The 15,312-nt window shown below is 39.1% G+C and overlaps 1 protein-coding gene across 1 annotated transcript in view; it reads left to right on the top strand.

Moving 5' to 3' along the window:
• The window catches only part of fam20b (FAM20B glycosaminoglycan xylosylkinase), a 28,775-nt gene extending 14,519 nt beyond the window's left edge, over nucleotides 1-14,256 (top strand). Inside the window, exons 5-8 of the mRNA XM_066677679.1 lie at nucleotides 568-739; nucleotides 6,068-6,259; nucleotides 6,353-6,412; nucleotides 13,027-14,256. Coding sequence (XP_066533776.1) covers nucleotides 568-739; nucleotides 6,068-6,259; nucleotides 6,353-6,412; nucleotides 13,027-13,258 — 656 coding nt within the window. The 3' untranslated portion in view covers nucleotides 13,259-14,256. The remainder of the gene's footprint in view (nucleotides 1-567; nucleotides 740-6,067; nucleotides 6,260-6,352; nucleotides 6,413-13,026) is intronic.
• The last annotated feature ends 1,056 nt before the right edge of the window (nucleotides 14,257-15,312 follow it).

Here is a 15,312-nt window from a genome sequence, read left to right as displayed (position 1 = left end):
CTTTGATTGCTACGGTTTCACTTACGGTAAACACAGTGGCGGAAATACTGCTCTGCTGAATGCTGTGTTCCTATTGGTGATCGCCATATCCCTTCACTCATAATTAGCATAAAATTGAAGTTTGCTAAAATTTGTTGTCGCTGACTCAGCCCACTTTGTGTCACCAGCCTTAGTGTAAAATTGTATTTCCCATAAATCGCAAACTCTTTTTGAAAATAAATTAATTCTGGTCTTTTATGGCGCCAAAATGCAGAATCAGAAAGTAAATACTGAAATTCTCTTTTATTAACCTGTTTTTTTTTTTTTTTTTGATGTTTTGATGTAAAATACCAGATATGAAAAAATGATCCAGTTTCCATTTGTCTAAATTTAAGAAATTATAATTTTTGGATTAGAATTTTAGAATAAAGTTTTAAGTTTCATGTTGTACATCTCTGATATAGAGCATGTTTACATGAACACACTTTAGTATAAGCTAAATACTTGGACTGTGTTTATTTCAGTTGCAACATTATCCCTGAATAGAGCTGTTAAATTGCAGGTGTGTGTGTGTGTGTCTCTCTGTAGGGAACAATACATGTTTCTATGGGAAGTGTTATTACTGCAGGGAGAGTGAGCCTGCATGTGCTGAGGGGGATGTGATGGAGGGCTCAGTCACTCTCTGGTTGCCTGACGTCTGGCCACTACAAAAGCACAGACATCCATGGGGGCGCACCTACAGAGAGGGCAAACTTGCCAGGTACTTACACCAACATATAACATGAGTCAGCTCCATAATTATTGGCACTCGTACTTTAGCCCACTAAAGAGGCAAAGTGATGTGAAATGTGATAGATATAACAATAGTGTTTTCACCTAGAATTGCCTAAAAATATTAACACCATACCTGAAAATAAAGTGTAAATTCAATTTGAATATATTAAAATATTCAGCATTAAAATATTAATATAGTAAAACTTAAAACAAAAAAAAAAAGTTTTTTGGGTTTTTTTATGTTGGTTCTTTAACTACATTAAATGTCTACACACACAGACACAATTTACTCCATAGCATCTTAATAATTAAAACTAGATTACATTGTACATGCATAGGCAGCAGATGTATTAAATTACATTTTATATATATATATATATATATATATATATATATATATATATATATATATATATATATATATATATATATATATATATATATATAATGTATAAAAAAAAAGTTCCCACAATATATTGCCAAAAGGATTCACTTGTCTGCCTTCGCACACATATAAAGTTAATAGCCGTGTTTTTTATGCTGGAGCATAAGGAGTATATTTTACTGGAATTAATGGTGGAACATTCTCGACTCGGCTCAGCTCTTTTGCTTGTCCACTGGCCAAATCCAGTACCAGGTTCTTTTTTAGTCCCTGCTTGCATTCAGTTCCAACCGAGCCAAGTAGGAACTACACAGTGATGTGTAAATCCTACAGAGTCCTGATTGGCCAGAGAGACCTGTCAGTCACCACGAAATGCAGAGCTCCAGCACAAAATCGCTGCCTGTAAATCTCAGAATTTACAGCAGCTTTTACATTTGTTTTTATTTGTGTGCTCCTTGGGTGGGTGGTGTGCAAAAAGGAAAATGATCATGAGAAGTGGGGCTTGGAGCCGTGGAACACAGGAATACACAACGAGTAAACAGAGCCTAACTTTTACATCTGGCGTTGTTGTGGATTTCAAAGCCCGCCGTTACTGTTGGAGATGGGATTTTGGCGACGCCACTGGCTTCATTTTGTGGGGGAGCTGTGCTATTGGAAAAGCAAGTTGATTTGAGCTGATCCCATGCAGTGGAAAAGCAAGATAAGGGGTTGAGCCCAACTCCTGAAAAACAGCCACACACCATAATCCCCTCTCCACCAGACTTTACATTTGGCAGAATTTGTGATTCCTCACTCCAAGAGTCCAGTGGCAGCGTGCTTTACACCACTGCATCTGACGCTTTGCATTTTGCTTGGTGATGTAAGGCTGGGATGCGGCTGCTCAGCCATGGAAACCCATTCCATGAAACTCTCTACGCACTGTTCTTGAGCAAATCTGAATGCCCCATGAAGTGTGGTGGTCTGTAAAGATACACTCTGCAGAAAGTTGTGACTTCTGCTCACTGACCCCGCTCTCATTTTACATTGTCTTCCACTTCGTTGCTTCCATTTTGTTACAATACCACAGAGTTGACTGTGGAATTTTTTGTTGTGAGGTAATTTCACGACTTGACTTGTTGCACAGGTAGCATTTTATCATGGTACCGCTCTGGAATTCATTCACAAATGTTGTAGAAGCAGTCAGCAAGCCTAGGTGCTTGGTTTTATACACCTGTGGCTATGGAATGGATAATTGGAACACCTGAATTCAATTATTCTGATGGGTGACTAAATTCTTCACCCAAATTTTTGAAAAACATGAACTGAGATGTGGATATTACTCCTAGTCCTGCTTCATAGGTGAGTAATATTGAACTACCGTGTTTCCCCGATAGTAAGACACCCCCGATAGTAAGACGCAGTGTGGGTTTTAGGGGGGTCGGCTAATGTAAGACGTACCCCGAAAGTAAGACATAGTAAACTGTACGTTGGAAAAATATAAGCCATAGTACCGGTACCTTTTGCTGCATTAACTGCGGGATGCGGACGGATCTGGAGCGGAATGAGCGGAGGGATGTGGAGGCCGCGGGAGCAGCAGTAATGTTGTCCGTGGTCCAACACGCAGCCTCAGTGCCCTCATGTGAAGCCGCTGGTGGCCGCTCTGATTGGCATGGCCATGGTTGTCATGGAATAAATCTGTTTTATCTTCCAGTATAACATATTCAAACTGTTCGTTCTTACCGTTTTTCATTGTTTTACATGTTATACATGGAAATACCGTCATGATACGGTTGTAACAAGACATTCTTGGCACTTGCTTTTATAAAACTGTTTTATGGTGAATACCATACTGTTGAGGTTGTTAATTTTATGGTTAAAACAAAAATCGACATTTTTTACCAATATAAGACATACCCCGAAAGTAAGACATAGTGGGACTTTCGGGGGTAAAAAGAATGTAAGACACTGTCTTACTTTCGGGGAAACACGGTATATCTGCTGTTGATGGAACAGACTGTAAATTCACAAGGATGCTAACTGCATGAATATAAACACCAAAGGAAAGTTCTGCAAAACTAATCAAAACAACAATCCCCTCAAACATACCATTCCACCTTAAAAGAGACAGAGCTTCTGAACATAAATGTGAGAATAGCATTTCCCCACTATTGTAGACGTTGCCTTTGACACACTCAAGTACAGTTTGTTACAGAATCTGGATCAGACTGTGAAGAGTACCCATTTGTGTTCTCTCAAAACACAATCAGGCCATACTCAGGCTTGCACTCATTGAGTCTTTGGGAACTGGTTAACTCCCTTTACTCATTTAATTTTACACTTGATTCTGACAGACTACTTAGTGGTGCACACTTCAAGCTCTTCTGCAGTGCAGGATGATCAATCCTCTGTTTTTAACCTGGGCTTACCCAAACAATCAGTTTCTAAGTTAAATATTCCAAGTTCATGTATGTAAATACTGAAATCCAAGGATGAAAATACATCACAGTTTCTGCACATAAATCTAGCCATTAGTGCTGGCAGTTTCTCTTCCCTTAAACTTGCACGAACATTTTGGAAAACATTAATTTCCCTCCTGCGGGTAAGCACACCAGTGCAATACCAAAAACAGAACACCAGAGTAAAAGTAAAAGACTGGATTGTTTCCAGTAACAGAGAATTCTTGTAAACACCAGAGTCTGGTGTGCAATCTGGTTTTTATTGTGGCATTCTCTTTTTGGTATTGTATTGGTGTGCCCAACCCACAGGGGGAAAAACTAATGTTCTCCACTACGCTGTTGTTTTGAGAGTTTAAAACAGAGAAATTCCCTGCAGAAATAACTGTGTACACAAGCACATGCACTCTCTCTCTCATTCTCTAACAGAAATACAGTTAGATTGCTAATGATTTTATATTAATATTCAACCTTCTTCCTTAATAGAAAGTATTTTTTTCCACATCGAGTAGAACATATTGTACATGGATGTAGCTACAGCTTTTTGAATACTAGTTGCCACAGATACAGATCGGCTTGTCATGGACCAGTTTTTTGTTTTGTTTTTTTCCCTCAGTATAAATATTCAGTCTGACTGAAATCTGAACTGCTTGCTGGCCCTGTCCTTTAGTTGAGATTCTGTTTCTGAAGAAAAGCTTTAAAACGGCATGCTCTTTGGCAAGCTGCATTATCATACTGAAAAATTCATCATCTTCATCATCACCAAACCTATTTGTTATGATTGGCACGAAAAAAGTCCTACATTTGAATATACACCTATTAATAATAACTATTAGTTATTATTAGGAGGGGATTCAGTTACGTCCTTCAGGCAGTTATCTTTAGAATGGACACGCCACAAAAGTTCCAGCATCATTCTTTTAGCCAGTGCAGACTCATGATTCATCAATGAAGATCATTGTCATCTCATCATCCACACTTCAAGACTGCATCCCTTTAGCCAAGTGTGACTTTTTTTTCTTCTGTTTTATTTTTATTTTTTTTTTGGGTCTGTTTTTAAAAATTCTCTGTTTTCAAGGCATAATGATTCTACCCATATGCTTCCCCCCCCACCTTTCTTTATTATCACCAGGCTTTAGACACAGTTGACTGGTTGCTGTAACAATCAAATGTTAGGTTTTCTTCTTAAAGGAGCTTTATTAAGCTTTTCCGCTTCTTCAGTTGACTCTCTTGTTAGGGCCTTTTTTTTTTTTAGCCAAGTCCAGCAGGTCTGTGAGCCTCCCCCATATAACCATAGATTAATTTGCATTTTTAGCCAGTATTTCTTTTAGAAATGCAAATTTGAAGAGGAGCCCCCTTTTTTTTGTCCCTTTCATTGTATCATTGTATACTTTTTTCCCATCTACTTGAACTGAAAAATATATGACATTAATTCAAATTATTAATTTTTATTGTTTCATGAAGTCAGAATGCTGAAATATTGGTGTCATACCTGTGACTCTTTTTGCTACAAAGAAAAAAAGCTAAATGAACATACAGGTGCATCTCAATAAAGTAGAATGTCATTAAAAAGTTAATTTATTTCAGTAATTCAATTCAATAAGTGAAACTCATTTATTATATAGATTCATTACAAACAGAGTTATCTATTTCAAATCTCCGGATTATTAAAGCCAGAACACCAGAGTGAGGTGTTACTCAAAATAAACGAGGCTGTGAATTTGTTACAGCACCGTTTTTATCACTCGGACCCTTATAGAAATGTAAGTCAGTGATAAATATCTAGTTCCCAGCATCGTCCTGTTCCTTTATCAAGAATAGATTACTTGATACTTGATAAAATACTAAGGTGCTTGGTTTTGGAAATGTTCAAAAACTTAAACGTTATCTTGTAGCTTTCTGGTAAATGAGTTGCTTTAGTGTCATCTCAACATGGTGCTTCAGTTTTAGTAGCTTTGTGTGAACAGAAAATAACAGGCTTTCCATGATCATACACACTGTCTGCAACTGACAAAATAAACTGTTTTTATAATTTGTTATTATTGTAAACAAAGACTTCGATATGAAGCACCAAAGCTTCTCCAGACATGCATTTGACATTCAAATGACAAGGGTATCATTTGTTTACTTACTTTTAACTGAATATTTACTAATTACCTCTCACTGTACTGTTTACCTCTCGCATGTCATTGATTATCAGTATTATTCCAAATGCACATTTTTTATATATAATTTTAACTACAATATTTGCAGAGATGGAGAAAAGCTGGATTAATCGCATCATATCAGCCACACAACAAGGTGGATTAAATTAGGCTTTTTTTTTTTTTTTTTTTTTTTTTTTTTTTTTTTACAAAAATACCTCCCCCCCAGACCCTTTCAGTTACGAAGCTATGTACCGTTCACAAATGTGCTGACTGTGTTTAATGACTCATGTATTCATTTTACTAGTCTAAGTATCTAAAGTATCTCTCTCTGTGTGTGTGTGTGTGTGTGTTAGGTGGGAGTATGATGAAAGTTACTGTGAGGCAGTAAAGAAAATGCCTCCATATGATGCTGGTCCACGCCTATTAGATGTTATAGACACAGCGATTTTTGATTACCTCATCGGCAATGCAGATCGACATCACTACGAGAGTTTCCAAGACGACGGAGGTGCCAGTATGCTCATCCTTCTGGACAATGCTAAAAGGTGAATAAAGAAAGGCAGTGAGAAGAAGGACCACTTGTTTTTTGGTAGCAATGGAATTAAATGTATTGTTTTGTGTGTGTGTTTGGTTTGCAGTTTTGGGAACCCGGCTTTAGATGAAAGAAGCATTCTGGCTCCTCTCTATCAGTGCTGCATGTGAGTGTCTTCACATACACAAGCAGAATCAACCTTAATAATAGATTTGCATGCACATACACACATTTTGAGCATGAGCTCAGTTGCATACATTTGGCCCTCTGTGTTCACAGATTAAACCCATCATAGATTGAAAATATTTCCAATAGTTCCACAAAGCAAACACGAGGGATGAGTGATGTTGCCTCCCACCATTTTGCAGAGCCTCAGTCTCTCTTCATTGTTTGCTGCTGAGCGTTGTTTTCCCTGCCTCTCAGTTCTTTGGTCCTTTGGCATGTACTGTACCTAAAATTAGGTCAAACTGAATTAGGTCTGGTTGGATTGACACTAAACCTGTACATATTTCTATTCTGGTCATTCATTTCATGTTCTGTTCATAGCCTACCCGCATATTTCTTTGCAAGGCAGGAACACTGCAGGGTACCACACACTCACTCACACCTAGTGGATGCTTTTGAGTAGCCAGTCCACCTATCACCTATTTTATGCTCTATGGGAGGAATCTGGAGCCCCCGGAAGAAATCCATGCAGACACAGGGAGAACACAGTAAACTGTTCAGTGAACCAGGGCAGGGATTGAAAGGTTGCACCACTGTGCTGCCCCTTTTATTCTGGTCATAACTTTCTAAACAATAGAGTAGAACAATTATATCCATTACGGATATTGTTTTCTGTAATCTAGAGATGATTCAGGGCATTTTCAGACATGAAAGACTGGACCAAGGTCCGAACTCAGTTTCGTGTTTTGTTACAGTGTGTACATTAGGTCTGATAAGTTTTGGTTTCACACTGCAATTTAGCGAGAGGACTAAAGGACCTTCAAACGTCCTGTTGTCATTATGTACGTGGGCTGTGTCTCCTCATTGACATTGTTTTTTTTTTAAGGGGCGTAGGTATGAATGACTCATTTCTACTAGTGTTTACTACTACTGCTACTACTTATTTGTGGCTCAGATCAAGATATATCTAATGTAAGACACAAACATACAATGCTTAATTTTGCTAATCTTATCCTATTTATTTAGCAGCTCCTAATTCACATTTTCCCTTCTACATTAAATAGTTGTTAACTCATTGCACTGGCAGATTAATGCTGTGTCCCAAAGCACATCCGCCTGCAATTTACTTAATGTTGTAGTATTTTTTTCTTTATACCCTATGTAGTGTCCTAGGGTACAGTTTGGGATAAAGCACAACTGTGCATGCATGCCGAAAGCAAAAAAATCGCCCCCGTGCAGCAGGTGATGTGTCGCTGGTGATACAGCATACATGTGAGCAGGCAGCAAGCAGGCAGCGCCCACCCCCTCAGTACAGCAACCAGTGTAAGAGCATAGGCTTAATTTATTCACAAAATGATCACAACCTTGACTAGACATTTTATCTTTTGTCAGAAATTCATTTCATAATTAAAAAAAAAAAAAATGACAAACCTACAGCTGTTTATTTTGTTTATGTAAAATTAACTGAACATTATTTTTGATTCAAATGTCAAGTGTAATTTAGGCATAATGTGATTTATCAAAAAAGTAGCTCTACTTAAACATTCAAAGCAAATAATAATTTCACTTTCAGTTGTAATAAACAACAAAGCATGCTGTATACTTGAACTTTAAACAAGTCTGGACACAGTAAGGGACATTTTGAGAAAGGAACCAATCTTCAGAAGGAACAAAAGTGAGTGGAGCAGTTCTGAGGGAACGTCAAGACTACTTTCTGTTTGGTAGTCATCACCACGCACCACTGTCCATTTGCATGAAGTTGAGCGGAATTGAATTCACCTGCTTTGTGTTGCTCGCGGTCTCATCGCCCAGTGTCGCTGACACTCATTGAAAAAGAATGACTTCTGGTCGCTGTGTCGCTTTAGGTGTGCATGCCTGGTGAGTAACTCAATGGGAATCACAGTTGTTTACTTTTAGCTTTTTTATATGTTTACTACAGTTACATGATATAATAATTAAGACAAACAGGTCTATGTGCACAGTGGCATGTTGCTCCCATTTCATCAGTAGTGTACATGCTGCTGAACAACTTGGGTAGAGTGTCATCAAAGATCATGAGGTCAAACTTGTTGATGGGCATTCAACCAGAGCCCGTGTTTGCCTGCACGCAGTGAGTGAATCACAAGTCAACGATGTCTGTGAAGTTGCAAGTCAAAAGGCTTGATGTTTGAGTCATGTCATGAGATTGGAAACTCTGTCAATTCGAGAGTCAGCAAATTACTAACAAGTCCTAATCTCAGCTTGATAACTTAAATTTCAATACAAACCACAAACAAACTTTAAACAGAATTACTAACGACATGCCTTAATTATTGTTGAAATGAAATATTTGGTGTCCAGGACTAAATTCAATTTTTTGGTTTGTTTTGTTTGCCTTGCATTGTGGGAGAAGTTTGAAGGACAAATGTTATGAATCGTTTGGTTACTTTGGACTAGATTTTGGCTCATATAATGTAATCTGATCTTCATTCATATCATAATACACAAAGGAAATGTCATTGATTGGAAGAAGCTTTACAAAATAATTTCTATTTAAAAAAAGCTGTAGCTAGAAGGTATTCTGACACTGTCTTCCCTACTAGACTCTGTCAGTTCATGTATTTTTAATGTCCTCCTTGAACAGTCTGCTTCAGATTACAATATAGACTTTCAGTCTAACCAAGGTCGGGGCATTACCATACGTGCCGTTTTGTCTCTGAGCGTTTCCTGTATTGCCACTGTCATGTTTAAAGTTTTGGGGTGGAGGGAGGTTGGTGGTGCAGAGCTGTGCGAGGGGTGGGCACAGCAAAGCAGATAAATGAGGCCAGTCAGACATAGCAAAATCCCCATGTGTAAGTTCATGGGCACCCTCTTCTTCCTGGCTGTTCCACACACATTTCTGAGAATTGGAACTAGAGTGCAAGGCACAAAAGGTGCACTCGTCACTTTTTATGATTTGCGAAATGTGCACAGTCAATATCACCCCACCAGCCCCCCACACCCTGCCGCCTTGAGACAAACAATTCTGCACACCCCCCGGTTAACACAGCTTAAAATATTCTTATCTACAAAAGAAGGGTCCTGCAGAAAAAGTTTGGTAACCTAGACTGATGAATCATACTCTAGGGTGATGAATCATTTTTGATCATCCAGTAGAGAAGTAATAGAAATATACGTTTGTGGCTTAAGCTTGGATCTTGTTTCCAGTAAAACAAATTTCAGTGTCACGGTATTTTAGAGAACTATGTGCTCCTAACTATATGGTAAGAGCTTTGGGAAGGCCTGTCCCTATTTCAGCATGACAGTTCCCCAATGCCCAAAATGAGCTTCAGAAAAAACAGGGCTGGGTTTCCCAAAAGAATGAAGCTGATTTATAAATGATAGAGTATGCATCACACTGAACACTATCTCTCCTTATTACAAGGAAAACTAAGCTCTTTTTGGAAAACTTGGACCAGTTTGGTAAATTTCACATATTGTATATGATGTTTGGGTATCCTAGTACTCTTGACCATTCAATTATACATTCATTCATTAATTGTCTTAATGACGTTTATCCAGTTCAGGGTCGCGGTGGGTCCAGAGCCTACTCACTGGGCATAAGGCAGGGACACCCCCTGGAGGGGGTGCCAGTCCTTTGCAGAGTAACACACACACACACACACACACACCTACTAACGTGTGTTTGGACTGTGGGAGAAAACCGGAGCACCTGGAGGAAACCCATGTGGACACAGGGAGAACACACTGAACTCCTCACAGACATTCACCCGGAGCGGGACTTGAACCCACAACCTACAGGTCCCTGGAGCTCTGTGACTGCGACACTACCTGCTGCACCACCGTGCTGCCCCCGTTCAATTGTTGTAGGAATTATGACGCAGAGAGATCCCTCTCTCTTGTGACTTTTGTGTCAGTTATCACAATTTTAGGGTGTTAACTGGCAATTTACATTGACGCAGAAGTAAGCCCTCTAGGGATTTTTTTTTTTTTGTTAAAAAAGGTCTAACAACTGTGTAAGCTGGTAGTCGGCAGCTCTGCTCTAATTATCTGGTGACAAGTGGTTGCTGCCAATTGTACTTTTGCTAGGATGAGTAATCGCTACACAAGTTTCCCATTTCTGGTGTTTTTTTTTTTTTCTTGTTTTGTCATTGTTCTTTTTTTTTTTTGTGGTGGCAACAGTGACAATCCAAATGTCATCCAGCATCATCATAAAAGCTCATTGATGCAGAAATATGACCCTAGGGATTTTTTTGTTGTTGTTGTTAAAAAGGTATAACAAGGGTGTAAGCTGGTAGTCAGTAGCTCTGCTCTAATTATCTGGTTACTTATATATACTGGCCCTTAGTAACTTTAGCTTTAAGTTAATTTATTCCTCTGCAATGCATTTTAGACATTTTTCTGCATTATATGGCACAACGCATTATTGCAATTCTTGTTTGAATGCTTTTTTTTTTTGTAATGGAAGCCAGCAGTATCATGTAAAAGGGCCATGAATCAATAATGGCTCCAGTTCACAACCTAATGACAGTAACTTATAAATCATCACTTTATAAATGGCTGTCATTTACAGTTGTAGAGTCTGGAATGCTCAGACACACAATACATCTCTCTGCCGCAAAATATCTCTTTAAAATCTGCAGAATTCTATCTGGCCCACTTGTGAAATGGGATGCGCCGTGTTCCAAAATAACCCCACAAAACAGATGTTCACAGTCCGGTCTTTAAGGATTCCTCTCCAGTCCGTATTTTAGTTCTGTTCCAGTTACCAAAGTGTGGCGAATCACAAACGGATATTGAAAAGCATTCCAAAGATCTGAGTATGTTGTTCTGATTTACTCTTAGAGTGAAAATGAACTAAAATCATTGTTTTACAATTGGTCTTGGTGGTCCACCGATGGTAAAGAGGTCAGTTATTGAGGCCACTGAGCTTCTGATAATGAGTCAGAGGATTCAGATCAGGCAAAGATTGAGTAGGTGTAAACAGGACATAGGGGTTATCTTTACCGTTGGCTTCACTTTGAATCTGACATCAAATCATTTCATGACTGGAAACTCATCGCTGCTACTGCCCACTCTGTTGGTTTTAATTGTTGTGTGCATACAGGAATTTCTATAAATGTGTCTATGAGAAAGAGAGGTCAAGCCGAACAGAATCTTTCAGTTAAATGATTAGAGTAAATGTTAACAGACTTTCTTTGTAGAAATATATTAAAATTTGGTAATATCTGCCCAACAAATAGTCCAAACTCATTTACTTACAGGAAGATAGACACATCATATTCAGGAAGATGTTCCACAAACCGATGTTCATACCTACTTTCTCACTAAGCCACATTTGATCGAGTGTGTGTAACTACATTAGCACCAGTGGGCTACATTTGTGGTTAACTGGCCAAATAAGACTTTTCAATGAACCAAATCTTTTAAGAAATCAGAAGCATTTTTAAAAAAGTAGCCCAACAATTCAGAATGTAAGAAACTCACCAAGTGTAAGAAAGTTATGCTCTTCTCTTTAAATGTACTCTAACTGAAATTCATGTCTTAAAGGCATAGTTCATTGTAATCAAAAAGCTCTTTTTATAAAATTCAGAAGATGTTTCCTCACTATTTGCGAGCTCTCCAGTAAGTTCTCCTGCTGGAAACCAGTCTGATGTGTTTACAAACCCCAGTGTCTGTAAATGAGTGAAAAAACAAACTGTCTCTGTCCATTATGCTAGGCTTACACTCTCTCCTCTGTCTCTGCTCGTGGTAGAGGCAACTGGAATATTTTTAGACAACGGTGAGAGCACCAAACATTGAAAAGCACAAACCAAAATGAGGATATTGATATATTACTGCTCCTTAAGTAGGAAATATAGACTTATATTTGCTGATTCCACCTAATGTGGAAGTTATGAAAATAGCTCATGAAAATGAGTTTCAGTGGTAATTAAACAGTGAATGAAAACTTACAAGTTCAACGTCAGCCACGTTCAAACAACAGACAGGCCCAACAGGGTACGCGTGTGTAACAGAGTGGACATTGTTTAAAAACTCCACCCATGTCAGTGCAACACACCATAACAGCACCTCCACTGTGTCAGTGTCATTGCAGCGCTGAGAATAACCTCCCCATCCCCCCAATCATACTCTGTAGGGGTCCTGATCATTGAGGAACTGGATGAAAGGTGGACTAGTCTGTAATCGTTGAACTGCAAAGTGCACCTGTATGGTCAGTGGAGCTGAATAAATGGACAGTGAGCGTCGACTCGAGAAGTGTTCCTAATCCAGTGATTGTTCAGTGTAGAACACCACAAGCCCAGTTTCTATTTGGTATCCTAATCAGGATCTGGGCGAGCATCCCTCACTCACTCGATGCATGTTTCTGCTTTTTCTCACTCACGCATCTTTAATCTTCTGTTTACTGCTGTTTTTATTTCCGTAATCTGTGCTTACACCAGCATCTTAAAATGTATTCCTTCACATGTTTTTCTAAAATGTATATGATGGTTTCCGCTCATGTCGACTTATTGCTTCTCTCTTCTTGATCTCACTTTCTCTCCTTCTTACTCATTGTGTTTTTCTGTTTTGGTCATTCTCTCGTTTTCTCTTTCTCTATCATTCACACTCTCACTCTTTCTCTGTCTCTCTCAGGGTCCGCGTGTCCACTTGGAACAGGCTGAATTTACTGAAGGGCGGAGTTCTGAGCTTTACGGTGCGTCAGGCAACAGCTCATGACCCCGCCCACCCCGTGCTGACAGAGCCTCACTTGGCCGCGCTGGACCGGCGCCTCGGCGGAGTGCTGGCTACTGTGAGACAGTGTATGGAGCTGCAGGGGGCAGAGAGCACGCTCATCGAAGACCGCATGAACCTGCCTCACCCCTGAGGACTATGAGAGAAATGGAGAGGAGATGAAAAGGCCGAACGCTGCCGCTGGTTGATCAGTGGCCCTCTTTTGGTCTGACTTCCTGCTGCGTGTGTAGCAAGGAGCACAAATTAAGATACAGGAAGTTGTTTGTTTCTCACAGGATTAGCATTGACGTGGACCCCTGAGCCACAAAGCGGAAATGCCATTTTTTTTTTTTTTTTATCTCACACCTTCTCTCTATTCACTTTTCTTTTTCTCTCAATATGTTCCCGGCCCATGGGGCTGACACACATCAGAATGACACCAGCTCCTCTGCGTACAAATATTTTTACTGGCCCTTTTATTCTTTCTTTCTATGAATTTCTCTCTCGTTCTGTGGGAGTAAGTCGAGACCAAGGCCTCTTACAATTACAAGGCTGGGAGTCTGAGTACTGTTTTTGCCACTGAGCATCAGACAGGGGCATTCCATGCTAGCTCTGGGGGTGTTTTTAGACCCCGGGCTGCCCCCAGGTCATCGTATGGAGGCTTTTGCCAGAGAAGTGTCATCAAAGACTTTTACAGATTGAAGCATTAATAAACAGTTGGAGGATCTGTCTGCTCCTCTCGCCATAAACAGATTGTACATATTCAACTAACTATTTAATAACAATGTTGATAAACCGTGATTAATGTTATTGATTTTAAGGAATATAATATTGAGCGTTCTGATGCAGGTTTGTCTGCTTTAAAATGTGTGGTCTGAATGCAGTACTGGATACCAGTCTGGGACGGGGGAGGAAATTGCTACTGATGCTCAGAGATATCGGGAGAATGACAGCACTGAGAAGCTGTATGGGAGCCTTCCAAATATTAAAGAAAGAAAAACATCAAAAATTGAATTCACTGCTTCTCTCTTTAATAATCCACACCTTTGTTGAAAAGTTTTCCTCCAGTATTTCCATATTTTGTTCAAAAATAATTTCTTTAGTTGTAACTAACCTGTTGATTCTACAGCATATTGCGGTCCAAAAGTCAAACACCACCCTACACTTAATTACTTAATTTTCATTGAAAACAGTTATGTTAATAATGTTTCATAGAAGTATCTATATCCATATTTAACAGAAATTCACACACAAGCCTCACCCACCAAATAAAATCAAATCATATCACAGTTTCATTATTTGCCTCTAGAACAGCTTCCATTCATTTCAGGTGAATGTTCCAAAGTGACGAATTTTCCAAAATTGTCTTCGAAGCTGGTTTGCATTAATTGCTTCTTGTGATACAAACACAGTCAATGATGTTAAGGTCTGATCAGTCCATTACTTATGAACATCGGCAACATTTCTTCTTTTTTCATTTTCCATGGACTGCAGTTATTTATTTACCAGCCAACACACTGGATAAGTCAAATTATTTTATTTATAATAATTATTATACACACTTTAAAAAAAATACCTGAATCTACTCCAACTTAACTGATGACAGTGCCTCAAAATCACACTATTTATTTATTTATTTTTTGTCCCCTTCTTCCTCCTCCCCAGTGGGAACATAATACAGGGAACAAACAACTGGGTTTGGAATAATGATGATCATTGTAAGCTAAAGAGTCAGACAGTTCTGTAGTAACTGATAGGCACAGTGCTGATTTATTCTCTTCAAGTGGAAGAATGGACAGACACTTGTGGATTTTTCAGATCTGCAGTGAGAAGAGAGCTTCATGTTCCCCTCACTATCAAAGGTGAAAGCCTTAAGTGCTTTTTACCTAATGGTGGTATTTTGGGTTTTTTCTATTAAATGTAAAGGCAGACCACATGCAAAACTTGGTCTGTGGAACAATTCACACAGCAACGGCACAAAAACCAGAATAGTCTGCCAACAAAAGCCACCCATCCCACAGTGATATTATTGTAATAGACTGACCATTAATGATGGGGTAAGATATGACAAACATAATTTGGATACGGAAAATCATTGTCTCTGACGTAATGTGCGTTTAAATGCGTGGTCAGTAGGTGTGCACAAGTTCTGGCCCCACCGATGGGCCTGGTGCACTCATGTCTGTAACACCCACTATCTGCACCACC

The sequence above is a fragment of the Hoplias malabaricus genome, chromosome 7 (assembly GCF_029633855.1).
Source record: "Hoplias malabaricus isolate fHopMal1 chromosome 7, fHopMal1.hap1, whole genome shotgun sequence".
Classification (NCBI taxonomy): domain Eukaryota; kingdom Metazoa; phylum Chordata; class Actinopteri; order Characiformes; family Erythrinidae; genus Hoplias; species Hoplias malabaricus.
Note: the sequence above shows the minus strand (reverse complement) of the source record. Positions and strands in the feature narration are given on the sequence as shown.